This window comes from Centruroides vittatus, unplaced genomic scaffold (genome assembly GCF_030686945.1).
Source record: "Centruroides vittatus isolate TY-2023 unplaced genomic scaffold, ASM3068694v2 scaffold_769, whole genome shotgun sequence".
In the NCBI taxonomy this organism is placed as follows: Eukaryota; Metazoa; Arthropoda; class Arachnida; order Scorpiones; family Buthidae; genus Centruroides; species Centruroides vittatus.
This window is the reverse complement of record NW_027122717.1, coordinates 2,945,843-2,961,530: the sequence shown is the minus strand read 5'-3', so window position 1 is coordinate 2,961,530 and position 15,688 is coordinate 2,945,843. Positions and strand designations below refer to the sequence as shown.

At 31.7% G+C, this 15,688-nt stretch overlaps 1 protein-coding gene across 3 annotated transcripts; it reads left to right on the top strand.

The window, feature by feature from the left end:
- Positions 1–1,362: 1,362 nt before the first annotated feature.
- LOC136989745 (uncharacterized) lies at positions 1,363–15,467 on the top strand. 3 transcript variants are annotated; one of them, XM_067287996.1, is made up of 7 exons: positions 1,363–1,448; positions 7,089–7,492; positions 11,552–11,662; positions 11,743–11,888; positions 11,973–12,096; positions 12,171–12,397; positions 12,470–15,467. In XM_067287996.1, the coding sequence occupies exons 2-7, from the start codon at positions 7,243–7,245 to the stop codon at positions 14,168–14,170; spliced, it is 2,559 nt and encodes an 852-aa protein (XP_067144097.1). In that variant the 5' UTR covers positions 1,363–1,448; positions 7,089–7,242; the 3' UTR covers positions 14,171–15,467. The 3 variants fall into 3 exon arrangements, with proteins under 3 accessions (XP_067144097.1, XP_067144095.1, XP_067144096.1); XM_067287994.1 differs by having other exon boundaries at positions 12,168–12,397; XM_067287995.1 differs by lacking the exon at positions 1,363–1,448 and adding an exon at positions 2,402–2,998 and having other exon boundaries at positions 12,168–12,397.
- The last annotated feature ends 221 nt before the right edge of the window (positions 15,468–15,688 follow it).

Here is a 15,688-nt window from a genome sequence, read left to right as displayed (position 1 = left end):
TATTTTTTATTGTTCCTGGTAACAAATTGGAGTTGTAATAAATCATTTCGTCACACTTCATATGCACTTTTGAATTTTATAAATTACCTTACGACATTATCTTAGAATTATTACTATATAAAAAATGATATTTTAAGTGTTTTAATCAAGGATTTTCTGGTTATTTTAAAACTTAAAATGTATAAAAACGTGTTTAGAAGTCAAGTTAGTCGTAACGAGAATTTTAATTTAAAAAAAGGCAGAAAATTCGATATGAAAATCAAGTCTAGCGCAGTCGAACCTCCAAACAACGGCCAATTTTCAGGAACGATCCTTTTTAAAATGTATACCAAATAACGACACTTTTATATTCCCATCAGTGGCCGTTGTTCGGAGATTTGTCCGCATTATAATTTCCGCTTTGTGCAAAGCATGAAAAAGAATAAAGAATTAGTCGATTAACTTCCAGGAAAATTAGAAAAAACAAGACTTTTACGGAAAAATGAATGTTATAAATTTCACAAACAACTGGAATAATTCGGCTTACGAGAGAAGAAGAAGAAGAAGAAATCACACAGCACAAAACATTCGTGTGTTAGAATCAGCAGTGAGTATTATTCATGTCAGACTTCCTGAACTTGAATAGGAATTCCTCAACCTCTAAAATTCTCTTTAAGGAAGCAATTTCTCGTAAGGAAACTATAGATGGAAAGCGTTTATTACCAAAAATTCTCGTGCCTCTTCTGCCCACAGATCGAAGGACATTCAACTTGTGGTCACGGATGAAGAGACCAGTCTGTTATTGGGAATGCTCTATATGTAGTAATCAAGTTAAATTCTAGAACATAAGCATTTGTACATGAAGCATGGATGGGTGAGTTGCAGCTATGAATAATCAGTTTTGGTTCCTAAGAAGGGTCAAAGAACCATGTGCCAATTGCTGCGGGCACAAGCGCGCGCGTTTTTTATTTTATTTTATTTATTTTTTTCTTCTTAAGAACTTGGAATTTTTGGTCGTTAACCTTAAAAACTAACGAAAGTTGTCATCGAGTGACCCATTTTAGATGCTGGTTCGGACCATTTTTTAAACTTCAACTCTCTTATTTTTCTACAGTTTACCAATTTCACTATCTAAATTTAATTGCTGCTAGATTTAACACTTGATTTTGTGTGATAAAATGGATTCTTTTATCGCTCCAATCTTAAGAACTCGGTAGGTTTTAGCTCTATTTTCTTCAATCATTGCAAAAAGTGGCATTTTGACTGCAATTTTAGGGTGCAATTTGGGGGCGAAATTGCTGGTGGGGATAGAGAATCGGCGCTTTTGAATCAGTGACGTGTCTCGTCCTTGTCAGCTGATTGACGAGAGCGGTGCATTCTCCTGTTCTACTGAAGTAGCAATGCAACAGATGTCGTCAGATGAGCAACAACTATCCATGCAAAGCTATTAAGCACGATATCGATGAAAGGTAAGCTTATTTTTTATATAAAAATTCACTTTCTGAACTGATAAAGATCCTGTTATATCCAGTGTCGCGCTGAGTAGCGGCGATAGAAAATTAATTTTAATAATTAAAATTGTTTACTTATATATAAAATAACTTCGTAAATCAATACTTTAACACGAATTAGATAAGTTATTTAACTTTTAATTTGTATAAATATCAAGTTATAAGAGTTCTAAGCCTTGTTTACCAGAAAATTTAGAAGTTACTTTTAGTATTATACGTATGGGTATGTATATGAAGAATTTGATTAAAAGTAACTTGTACTGAAAAATTTTTGTTGAGTTCTTAGAAATGGATTTTGAATATTTAAAATGTTTCTCTACTAGTCACAGCTAGTCACCAACATTATTCTGATCATGTTTATCACGACTTACCATTTCTTACATACGTATATAAATATCAAGGACGAGAAAAAAGAACATCAAGGTTGTAGAGCCTACGATTGTTAGCTGGTTTAGAATTTAACCTTAATAATTTTAAAAAATTAAATCATAATTTATACGTTTATTACTTGAAAACAGAGTCATAAATCGCATAATTCTGTATAAAAATATACGCGAGTCTCTTAAGAAAATGCCTAAAATTCTGACATTTCAAGCACATTTAAGACAGGAAAGTTCGTTATTTTTATAGAAAAAAAAATGTTAAATTAATTCGTTTAGCTTAATTAATAATTTTCCTCGTTAATTAGGAATTTTCTAATGAATAACTCAATACCAACCTCGACGGGAGTTCAACGAATTACTTTCGTTTTAACCTGGAATTAATAAAAAAATTATCTTATTGGTTATTTTTTTAAAAAGAAATTAAATTAATTAATCACTCAAGTTTAATTAATAATTTCCTCATTAATCTACTTAAGCGCAAACATCGATTTTCTTAACGTATAACGCGCGATAGGAATTCGAGTTATGACCTTTGTTTTAACCCGAAATTTAAAATTATAAAAATCATTTAAGTACGAAATTATATTTATTTCCCTTAAGGTAATTGCACAATTTAATATTAATCCTTTAGAAAATCTTCCTTAGGTCACGGTTGCCACGCACTGTTTGATAGAAAATTAATAGGAAGTATCTAAAAATGGATGCCATTAGGAGACTTTATTCTTATTTTTAACATCAATTTGTTATATTTATGTTCGTCTTGAACTTGAAAGTATAAAGTATTTGAAGAGAAATGTGTGCTCTTGTTGTGATTTATATATTTTCTTGGTAGTGACAACATCTTGAATAGTGTATTAGAGTCGATGACCTTCGCAGGTGTCAAACAAGGAAGACAGACATGATTGCACGCCATGTAAAGATGTTAAATGACGTGTGTATCATCTCGTGTTCGTACGGATAACAATGCACATTATTGTAAAACTGAATAGTGTTTTAATTTAATATAATTAACACCATGTTTTAAAATGGAAACCCTTCAAACGTATCAGCAGGAGTTAACTTTAAGTAAATATCCCACTATTACTAAATGTATAATTTGCTTAAAAGTAACACCTACTTTAAATGGTGAGTGATTTGAATATCTTACTTTTTAAATATCTTAAATATGCGAGAATTATTATATATATATATATATATTTTTTTTAAAATTAATTAATGTATTTTTTCTATTGGTTACGGGTTTTGATCTGGATTTAGTCAAGCGTATTATTCGGTAGGAATTACTTATAGGTAATTTTTGTGTATAGCATATATATACAATTTACCTAAAAGTATTATGTACTTAGTTTACTCAAGTTTTGATATTTTTCCTTTGGTTGTAAATAAATTATATAAGATATTAATTAATTTGTATATCGAGTTGAATTTACCTGTATTTATTTATTTTGAATCAGAATTGTTTTCTTAATTCCATTTTAAAAAATGATTGTAATGTAAGAAGCAAGATGACCTTCATGGCGACTCTTTCATTAAATATTTAAAAAGTTTAGAAAAAATAATTAGCTTAAGGCATTAGAACTGTATACAGATCCTGTTTATAACTATGAACATTCTGTATTAATTTTTTTAAAGGGCTTCCATGCTCACATGTTTACCCTTTACTGAGCGATAGCAGAGATTTATCGTTATTGAGAAATCTTTTATAAACTTTAATTCGTTCCACGGATAATTTAAATTATCTTGTAATTATTTCCTGTTTTATTATCGGTTAAGGAAGAATCGATTAAGAACTTTGTCCCACTTGGTTAATTACCGTACAGTTTTTGAGAAGAAATCTTTAACTACTCGTTTCTAACATAAAAATGTCTTCCTTAATTACTTTTTATTTTTTGCAAGATTGAAGTTTAAATAACGTATTATCACTCATAAATTAGTTAATTATATGTTTAATTTTGTAATAAGTTTACGAACACGACCGTAACGCTTAAATCTGTATGCAAAAATTGGTGTTTTGGGTTGCGCGTTATATACGGTTTTCTATAAAGAAGTGTAAACAAATAGGAAAGTTTACCCCGTAAAATGGCTCTTTTACACGGTTTTATATAATAACGTATAAAATACATACTAAAATGACTCTATTACACGGTTTTGCTACAGTAAGAACGTGTAACAAAATCATTTGTAACGTAAACTTTGCTATATTTACTTCATGCCGACCTAAAAAAGATAGAACTGCATTTGAATAATATTATTGCTTCATTCTATAATAATAATTATATATGATGATACTAAACTTAGTTAAAGTACGTTCTGTATGCCTCGCTATTAATAATAGCTGTGATATTTTGTATAGTGATGTTGATAAGTTATAATAATCACTTCAGTTAGGATGCCATACTTAGGAAATAGGTTATTGATGAATTAAGTACAGATGCATTTCTTATTTTGTACATGTAATTAATTATTCTTGAATGTTAAATTTATCAACTAAGTTCTTATCCTGTTGAAAATCTTTGATAGTATTTTATATCAGAGTTGTTTGATGGAGCAGATATCAAAGATATCTTTGATCTGTGCTCCATTTCCTTTTCTATATCAACAGGAGCACTCCTCTGCCAGTGTTCCTCCCAGTGTAGAATCAGGAATACAACAATGTTGTGCACTTGTAGAATCAGGAGTGTAGAAATAATGTATTCCATTGGAGTAGTATTAATTATACAATAGAAGCTATTCCTGTCTTAATATTGCAAATAACCCAATCACGGTTCCTGTTGATATAGAACAGGAACATATCAATATTTCCTTATTCATATAGAATTAAGAACGCACGATAATTTATATTGGTATGGAGTGAGGTTTAAACTAGTAATAGCTGGATGCCTCACCTTACAGACCTCATCTCATTGCTCATTAATATTTTCCTTTTACGTTCATATAATTCCTGTAAAGAAATTGGGCCAGGGTCCTCAAAAGTGCTTAAAACAGCATCTGTAATGTGCTCCTGTTGACATAGAATTTAAAAAATATCGAAAATGTGTACGAAAAAGTATTTTCTTAGTAGTTTACTTACAAAATTTCTTATTTACTTAATTCTATTAATTAAATTTATATAAAATGATTAAACATAATGAAAGGACACACCCAAACATGTTTTCTGTTTTCTATTCATAAATTTCACAGAAAAGAACACAAGCAATTTAAGCTTGAAATTAATTTCCATAAGAAAGCAACAAATTAATATTCAATAAAATGTAATTAATGTTGTAAATGTATGTAAGAAAAACATTGAATAGGTTTTTGTTATTTAAATTTGGTTTGTGTCCTCTGAAAGGAAGTTTTTTAATGCTCTAAGTTCATTAACCTTGAACTGCTTTTTGGAGTGACAATATGACACCTTTGTATAGCTACATAGTTATGACATAACTTGAATATATGTATATAGAGATTGCCCAAAAGTCGTCTTATTCAAATACACAACAAAAAGCACGATTAACTAACTTTAAGGCCACCCTTTGTATGTATATATTCTATAAAGTTATGAAGCACGTAAAAAGAGACTCAATTTATTATAAAATAAAATTAAAAACGGGATGAATTATTATTTAAATCATATTTAAATATTAAGTAATTATACTTCCTAATATTCAAATTAGGTTTATTGATGTGCATATATTTCTTAATTAATATTAATTAAAATTTAGGTTAATTATAATATATACAATTCATTTATGACTAAGATTTTAATAATATCTTTAAAATTTTCTATAATATTCTTGATAAATCTTAAAATTTATTATACAGTCGAACCTCTGAACAGCGGCCACTGGAAAAGAACATAAAACTGTCCGTGTTTGCAGGTTATTTTGTATGCATTTCAAAAAGAAACGATCCAGAAAAAATAGCCACTGTTTAGAGGTGGTCGTTATTGGAGATTCGACTGTGTTAATCGTTTGATCGTTTGATTTAAAACACCTAATTTACTTGCTTTAAAATATAGTAAATCCTATCCGAAACGGAAAAATTTCTACTGTTCAAAACGGGACTTGCCAAACTTGAAAAAGTGTTTGATACCATGCGATTCCAGTTTACACAGGTTTTACTGTACATTACATTTATCTGGGTTTAAAAGATAAGTTGAATGGGTGCAATTTTAAATTGTATTGATAATTATGAAACTAGTACCTATGAAACAATCGTTGCTCCACAGGCGCAGGCTATCCGGTAGGGCGGATTATACGAAGGTTTAATTCTCATTCTAGAAATCATTTACGTTTATATTATATACTTCAAACTACATTTCCAAGAACGTAATCTTAGTTTATAACACCGAACTTAGGGGTAATGTGAAGGCTCGCTTTGCATTTTCTAGGAACCAATTAAGTGGTAGAAATGGAGGTTTGTATATGTAAATCTCTTATCCATTATTAGATATAAATCTGTAATCTAATCTATGCATTTTAACCCTCGGTTCTAAATATTACCATAGTGTTTGTATGCACAGAGCTATTAATAAACTAATATTACACATATATATATTTAAATTGTTCTTATAAGTCTAATTAATTCGAATGTATTTTTATTAAAGATTTTTTACACAATTTCCTTGTACGGGAAGAAGGTTATGACAATCCACAAGGAAAATGACAATATCTGAAGCGTGCTTACATTCATTGTTCTATTGATTGTTCGGGTTGAATACTTTACTTAGTCGATTGTTGATCTCGAATACGATAAAAATCTTTCAATTTTTTTTTTTATTTAGAATCATTGGGTGCTTCTAAGTGACAAGCAACGAAATAAGCAAATCAATAGCATAGCCCGTTTCATATTCCGTATCTAGTTACTACTGATTTATTTATAAATTTTAATTAAGTTATTACAAAAAATTCTGCAATTAAACTGTTGTGGATTATCTGTAATTAAATATTAAGGATTCTTAAGCATTATTTTAAATTTATACACAAAGTTTTATAGTCTAGCGCTTAGAAATGACTATTTTTGAGCCAAATCACTTCATCAACATAACATTAATCTGTTTAAGAATTAGTGAAACCTCGATACATCAACTTTCTAATTAGTGCCGCACTCGATTAATGCCAATAAACGGTGACGTTATATCGAAATCTGACTGTATTACATTAAATTGTATATGTAAGTGATCAAAATGTAGTAGTAAGTAGCGTAATTAATGTGAGATATTTTATATTTTCCTTAGGAAAATGGTGCAAAAAATTATCGAGCGTATGAAATTAACCACCATAACGCATAGTTATGCAAATTTCTAGAAGAATAAAAAAGGAGAATATGGGTTAAAACGAATCATAGAATATAGCTACGATGTTGGAAACAGGAGCGAATGTTTCACCATCATGGTGTTCTTAATAAATATGCTCCTTTGGACTGTAGTGGCATCAGCACCCTTGGATTATAGTTACCATATTACAAGAGACTATTTCGGTGACGTTTTCACCATATCTAAACACCACTGTGAAGATTCTGATTGCCAGCAAGACGGAAGATTCGCTGCTTCCATTCCCGGAGAAGGATGTACGTGCCAATGTGCACCAACGCACTATATATACAGGGATGATTTGGATGATTGTGTGGAGTTTATAACAGGTAAAATTTAAATATATGAAGCGCTGAACTTATTTTCTTTACAAATTCGCCATATTTTGTTACAGTTACTCAGGGACGCCCCCAAAAAAGATCAAAAGGAGTAAGTAAATTGCTCTGGAGAAGAATTAGGACACCTATACAATGTTTTTTCGTATACTTCCTTTTCTTTAATATAACAATGTAATTTGCTATAGAGCCAAATATGTATTTTGCCCCGTTAAACCCTGGGCGACCCTATAAGTCCTGTAATAAATATGGCAAATTTGTGCGCTATATCTGTTATAATTTAAGGTTTTTAAGTTCTATGTAAAGTTAAATTTTTTATTCAAGAGGAAATAGAGTAAAAAAGTAAAAAAATGAACATTCTTAACTGATCTTGAAACACGAAGAAAAATCAGGTGACATAGTTTCGTTATGTTACAAGAGCGCAAAGTAAACACACGACATTCGACTAAAATATCAAAAATGTGGAAAAAAACATGAGAAATTTTAACAGTAAAATAATTAAAAATTAAACTTTAATTTAGAAAAGTTGTGAAAACTAAAATTAGACTATATTTTCGACTCCTGTTTGCATTTGTAAGGTAATACCACTAAACATTAGTCGCGGGTTTACACCTCAACAGTTAACTGACCATATGGTGTTTTCCGGGTTTTTTTTCACGTATTTAACACCCGAATAGGGCCCAGTTTGCCATAAAAACGTCCTCCCAAGAGGCAGATCACCCATGTGTTGCGCTACCTTACCCCATCAAATCCTATTTGTGAAGGGTAACAACAACTTGTTAAAAGATAAAATTAAACTACAGTTTCACTCAGTTTCAAAACATTATTATAAAACATAAAAATACATTGAAATTTAAAAAAAAAATCTAGTCAATAATTTAAAATCTAATTTTTATTCTGTCTATTCACGCAATTATATTTATAAATATGATATATAAAAATAAACTAAAATTATAATTTCACGCTGGCCAAAATGTTAGATGCGTGAGTACTTAATGTACTATATATAAATTGGAATAGTTCAGTTGAACATTTCCAGTTTTTCTAACAATACACAAAAACATTACGTTCAGTTATGCTCGAGCAACAGAGGAAAAATATTAGAAAAAACCTCCACTGTTTTGACAAATAAACACAAAAATATTTATATATATATTATATATATATATAATGCCATTATTCATAATAGAATACTGAGTGAAAAATATAATATTTCTCTTAATAAATTATTAAATAATTTTAAAAACTAATCAATTTATAACTTCGATTTTAAAGGAGATTGAATTGATGGAATAGGACAATGTAACACGTGGACGATCTTCCAAGGGGTGTCTTCGTGGAAGACTTTCTAAGGGAACTTGTGTTAGATACGCGAAGAGAACACCGAAAATTTTACGCAGCAATCCAGTTGGTGGGATACGAACCCGCTACCAACTACCACCCGTTCAGAAATATATAAAAGAAAATGCGTCTTAAATTCGGAGTAATATGATTCTAAACAATAACAAGCTAAATAAATCAAACTGTCATTAATTTTTTAAAGAGATTTTAACGTTAAACAACAATCTTATCAGATAAACAACATAATTATAATGAGAGAAGCTTGCCAAAAAGTTTTTCATATTAATTTTCAAGGGCAACGAAATTTAAAAACATAACTGGATTTTCTAAACAAAGAGAGTAAATATTTTTTTCTTTAAATGTTCAATGTCGTCATTTATTTAAATGAATGTTAATGGCTATAGCGTGATGTATCTTTCTAAGTAATAAGGTATCGCGATTTATTAATTTATAAAATTAATTGTACTACTGTACTTGTTTGCTTTTATAAATATATAAGTTTATACATGTACCTGTTTAATTCAATAATTTTTGGTGTTCTGCTAATTGATTCTTTGGCTAATGCAGAACACTTACGCGTTAGGACTGCAAGGTTAACGGAAGGAGGCAACGCAATACATGGGCAATCTGTCAAGAGGGGGGTGTTCACGGGAGGACTTTCTAGGGGAACTGACCCCTGTTTAAGTCTTACAAACGTAAAGAAAATCCGAAAACTCTGCATGGGCAGCCCGTTGGCTAGACGCGAATCCGCGGTCAATTGTCAGTGTTTAGTGATTTTACCACTTGATCACTGGTGGACCTAAATTCTGCACCACTAATAATAAATTACGAGAATGTAGATCATATCCTCCGATTATTACAATAAAAGTGATGATATTTTTCCATGTTAACATTAACAGAACATTAAAAATGCCAGGTGACCACTGACACTTCTAATATTCTGTTAAAATAGGTAGCCTTTGAGAGCCCAAGATAAAATCCAGAAAATCCCGATCGCTCGACCCACCTGGTTAAAGCCACGACAGGCCCGAAAAAAGGTCCTATTAGTGCTTACAAGGCGGAGAGTTAAAAAAAATCATACCCATCATGATATTTAATAAATTGATATAGAATTTATAATTTATTTAAGAAGTATAAGGAATACAAATCAAGAGATAAATTTAGGGTAAATAAAAAAAAATCTCGGATTCATTTTACAATTTTATTTTTTAGAACATCGAACTTTTCGAAATGTGGCAAAACAAGTATTATGCTAAATAGCAGAAAACTAATTTATCAAAATCAGTCAATTGGAACTGAAATATAAGAAATTACTATTTCACATGTTTGGATTCACTCCAATACATTTATCTACCATTTTTCAAAATAAGCTTTTCCAACTAATACCATATTAATATTAAAGAGGTAGGCAGTTGCTGTTACGCCATTTTACAAGAATCTCCATTTTGTTTCCTCCACATTGACAATGAGGCTGTTAGTGTTGCCTTCCGCTCTGAGAAACGCGGGTAGTTTTTCGTAAGCGGTCTCTCCCGGACTTGTCGCATCCCCAATTGAGCCTGGTCCAACCCATAATGTATTTGGCAAAAAAGTTGCATGACCATCCTAGTGCCCACAGGGCGGAATCAAAAATAATTAAAATAATTCTACCTCTGGAATCTCTCACGAATAATAAACAATAAGCAACTTATAGTCGATTTATGCAACAATCTTGATTTGATTAATCAGTTTGTCGTGCAAAGAAGTGGAAAAAATTAATTTGTATTTAAACTTAAATATTTTTATTCAATTTTATGATATATATACTTAGAACCTATCAATGGCTGACTGGATACTCAAACATACTTGGTTCGAGACGTTACCGTGTTTCTATTTTTTACGATTTAAGGAATATATTTAGCGGCGTTGAGAAATATTTACGCAAATTATTATTGTAATCAACGAAATTTAAGAACCAGATAGCAGAGCAGTTAAAGTGTCAGCCTACCATTCTGAGGACCAGGAAACAAATCCGAACGGGTCGATAAGTATTGTACAGTACGTTGGATGGACTAAGACAACGCAACACGTGGGCGATCTACCAAGGGGAATGGCTCTGGTGGATTTTTGTGGGAAAACTTGTCCCTAATTTTGTAAGACACGTGAAGAAAAGCCAGAAAACTATAAGTGGCCAGTTGGAGAGGTTCAAACCCGCTACCAGCGTGCAGTGGTTTTTTATCCACTTGGCCACTTGTGGGCTCAGACGGTCAAAAAACGAGGTTCGATTTATTCTTTACGTAACGCGATGCCTGAGCAGATTGCCCAGGTATCGCGTTGCCGGTAGGACTTTCTATGGGAAAATCGGGCCTTATTTAGATGTTACAGACGTGACAAAAACTCGGAAAATTCCACTTGTCCAGCCCGTTGGAGAAGTGCGAACCCACGACCAACTATCAGTATTTGTGGTTTCATCCATTAGGCCACTGGTGGGTTCAGACGCTCAATACCATGAATTTTTCGGAGATAGTTCATCCAGACACATCGACCTCGTCTCTCACCATCCGGCCCCCCTATTGTGAACCTGGCCGAGCCTACGTTAGATCCGAAAAAAGATCCTCTTACAGTACAGAGGGCATAATCCAAAAATAGATTTAACTTTTATTGAATTCTAATTTATTATGAACTAATTCGGTAAATATGTAGCAATTATTAAAATATTTAATCATTTAATTTTAGAATGTCCTTTAACTATGTTCTTAAGGCCCTACATCGCAGATAAGCTTCCAGTGGTATCTTTACCATTAACTGGACAATTAGTGTATCCTGGTGCCCTCTTCCAATTTCCTGGTAAATTATTCATTTACATATATAAATTCTACATTAATTTTAAGTTTATTCTTATTCTGATGTTCTAAAATTAAATTTAGGGATTGGAAATCTTAGTTCACTTAGCGCGTGCGAAGTTATGAGCACCGAATTCATGACGCCAAGTGGATGGAAACATATCTTTCAAGAAGGCTCTAGCGAACCAGTTTTTGGAGCTTATCAAGATGGAAGCAAGACATTTCTTCAAGTAAAGATAATTATAACTTAAATTTGCAATGATTATCCTTGTTTATATTTCTTTAGTTATTAATTAGTTACCATATTTTTTTAGTGGTTAGGAAGAGATAGTCAGAGACACCAGCTTCAGCATCGACTCATGTTAGTTAGATTGAGATGTCAAGATAAAAACATTACATTCGAATCATGTTCTGCACTGAAAATTGGTTGGTCTCCGGGTATGTGCTGTATGATTATATTCAAATTCAGTGGTAAATGTTAAATTAAATGTTAAAATCCTTTTTCGTAGCAGGATTGGATGTAGCTGTAACAGAACCACATTGGGTGAGAAGGAACAACTTTATCATAATTGGACTATGTGTTGGTATTTTAGGCTTGACTTACATTTTTGCCATATGCATATACATGAAAGTACGCAGGAGTAAACACAACCGATGCAATGATCGGATAGCAATCTGCAACAGACAATCAGCATTCAGAGATCTGAGGAATCAGAAAGAAAATTCAAGAAATTCTCAGGTGAGATTTAAGTTGATATTTTGTTGTTTTCATAAATTATATCTAAAAATGTAACATTAATCATTTTAACAGTTCGCTGCAAACATTAGTAGATCTTCGTGGAACAACAGGAAGCAGTCATTGATATCGGAGAGGTATCCAACATCTACTTACATTTCTGACGAAGAACCAGACTATCCAAATAGTGATTATTTGGCAAAACAGAATTTTGTCTTAAGTGAAGAATATTTTGAACCTGAAATGCTAGCTTCACCACCCCCTCTTGCTGCAGAACTACTTAATAGAGTTCGACAGACAATTGCACTCAGTAGTCGCCGTTTAAAGAATCTCAGGTTCAAACCAACATTACTAATGATTCCCGAAGACGATTATTTTTATCCGGAAGATCACAGAGAAACGAGAATTTCGTTAGAAAATGCAAGGCAGCAACCGATTGTTGAAACTATTCGTGGACCAATTCCAAGATCGATTATAGAACATAACCAATCACCTCCGTGTCCTCCTCCTCGAAAGTATCGTTTCAAACAAAAACAGAACACACAACTCGAGGGACAAAATAACAAGTTTGATATGTTTAGACAAGACTTATATCAAAAGTTGCTTCATTTGAATGACAAAACTGATATGGATAATATACTTGAAGGTGAGGAGAAGTTTGATGAGTCTGAATCTTTATGCACTGAAAGTAAAATATCCAGACGTTCACTACTCAAGAAATTAGAGCTAAAGAACGATGACTTTTCTTCTTGTACTCCAGGAGAAAATGAAAATATAGTTAAAGAGCAAAAACTAGAAAGTATCAGTGAAGAAAATGTCGGCAAACAACTATCAAATTCAAATGTTGATGTCGAAGCACTTTACAAACAGTGGTCTAATCAAGTTGCTTTAAAACTTTTAGAGCAAAGAGTACCTAATATTGAATGTGAAGCAGTAGAAAAAGAAACTGGTATTCTTGGACAATTTTTAAAAGAATTTAAGAGTGCAATTGGACGTATTGGGCATTCAAATTTGCCAAAATCTGATTCATGTCTTGTTGGAGAAAACTGGACTTTGAAGAGAGAAGTTGAGTTAATGAATGACAAGAGTTTGGCTCAATTATTAAGTCTGAGAAGCCGTTTATCAGAACCCCCAACCACGAGGAAAGATTCTTTAACTGACATTTCTGATTTACAAGACTCTCATGATAGTTTCACATCAACAGAAGATTTCAAAGGTGATTCCGAAACTTCTGGAATATCCTCCTGTGAAGCTGCACAACCTTCCGAAACCTCTGACCGTAATGTAGTAGTTAAGAAAAATGAAAACAATATATCCATAGATACGGATTCTCTAGAATCTGAAGAATCTGCTAGTCTCAACAGCTCGACGGAGGAATCTAACGAGGACACTTCAGAATCAAGTTTAAATGACGAATTTTCACGAAACAGAGCAATGAGAGGTTTAGAAATTGTACAAAAATTGAAAGAAGTAAAATGGCAACACGTCTGTGAGAAAAAATATAGAGTCAGAAAAATTGAAGATTTGGATTTGTCTAAAGTAGTATTAGATCATAATGATAACGAGATGAAAAATGACGAAAATAAACAAATAAGACGAAGTAAAAGACCCCTGAATGGAACATGCAAGGACCACATTAAACATAGAAAAACATCTAGAACTGGCGAATTTTGTCTGGATCAAAACGAATTCAGAAGTAATAGTGAGATTTCGGGAGATGGGTACGTTACTCTAATTGCCGTTTCGCCATCCAAACCGAACAGTGTTCAAGCGTGAAAAATTAGCTTTATATGTACGAGTATTTTTAAAATCTCTAACAATGCTTATCATTAAAGCAATGCGTCTGGCTGCTCATGAAAGCTATGAGATGTATATTGTCTTAATACAAAAGCTTTATTAGATTTTTTAACAAATGCGTTAAAAGATACTTGAAACAATATGTGCTCAATATATATCATACAAAAATTTTATAAGATTCTTTCAAAAAGTAATCAGACACCAATGTTAATAAATACAGCGCGCACAATTATCTGGCACACACACACCATATGATTGCCTATGCCTTTCCATTTCCATGAAAATGTGTCACAAATTCTGTTTATTTGGGTTTCATTTATGTACAATATTGTATGTCGGTACGCCATGTTATTTGCCAGCTCGCCTTCAAAAGAATTGGTACTGAAAGGGACGGATCACATAGTTTGTTGCCTTAGGCCTACACTCACTCGGTAATCCGGCTCCTTGGCTAATCTGGCACCTCTGTGCAAGAAATTGCTTGATTAACAAAAGTACAGTGTATTCAGATTTAACTAGAGAATAAAAGATTACATTTTTAAACTCATTAACAATATAAATTTTAATTACTGCATTTTTGTAAATATGAATTAACTCTGTTCAGCTTTGCAATCATAATATCAGTTATTTTTAAATCTGTGTTTTGGGGACTAAAGCGCTCTTTTCCCCATACCAGTAATGGGTTTGGCCAGGTGACAAAAGATGAGCAAGACCACCAAAAAAAAAAAAAAAAAAAAAAAAAAAAAAAAATTCATAGGTAGTTGCTTTACCAGATTCGATCCAAAGTCCTTCAGAACATTAAGGCCAATATCTTAACCGCCCCCCCCGCCGCTATCTGGCCGTCCATTAGTTATGCTTAGTGTGCATTTGATACTTTTATTTGGAATCAATAAACAATCAGCAATTTATAAAATATTCCAAATATCCAAACTAATTTTTATCTTTCATATCTAAGTACAACTCAGAGATTTACAAGATGATATCCTACAGAGTTTTGGATTTGCCAAATGATGGATGTAAGTAGATAAAGTTATGCAAATTTTAAAACTTCATCTATGTTAAAATATATGACAATAAAAAATAAATTCTATTCTATAGTAATACTATACGTATATATAAAAAATTGCTTTAAATATCCTAGAATGATGTGATTTTTTGTGATATTTGAAGGGGTGTCTGAATACTTTTGTGGGATAACAATAATGTATATATGTGCAAAACTGATCATTGTATAACTATTCTGTCACGTGGAAAATAAATAAATAAACTTTCAAAACTATTTTAAGTATAAAAACTTTTTAGTTTTAGAAGGATTAATTTAAAAATGATGATAAAATTATTTCATTTATTCAACATTTCAGTCAAGTTAACTAAGATAATCAATTTTATTATCCATAAAAATCATTCTAGTGAAGAAACTAACGTAGAAAATTTTAAAACAATTTTTGCTTAATTTATTTTGATACCATACCAAAAATACTATCAAAAATAACCGGTAAT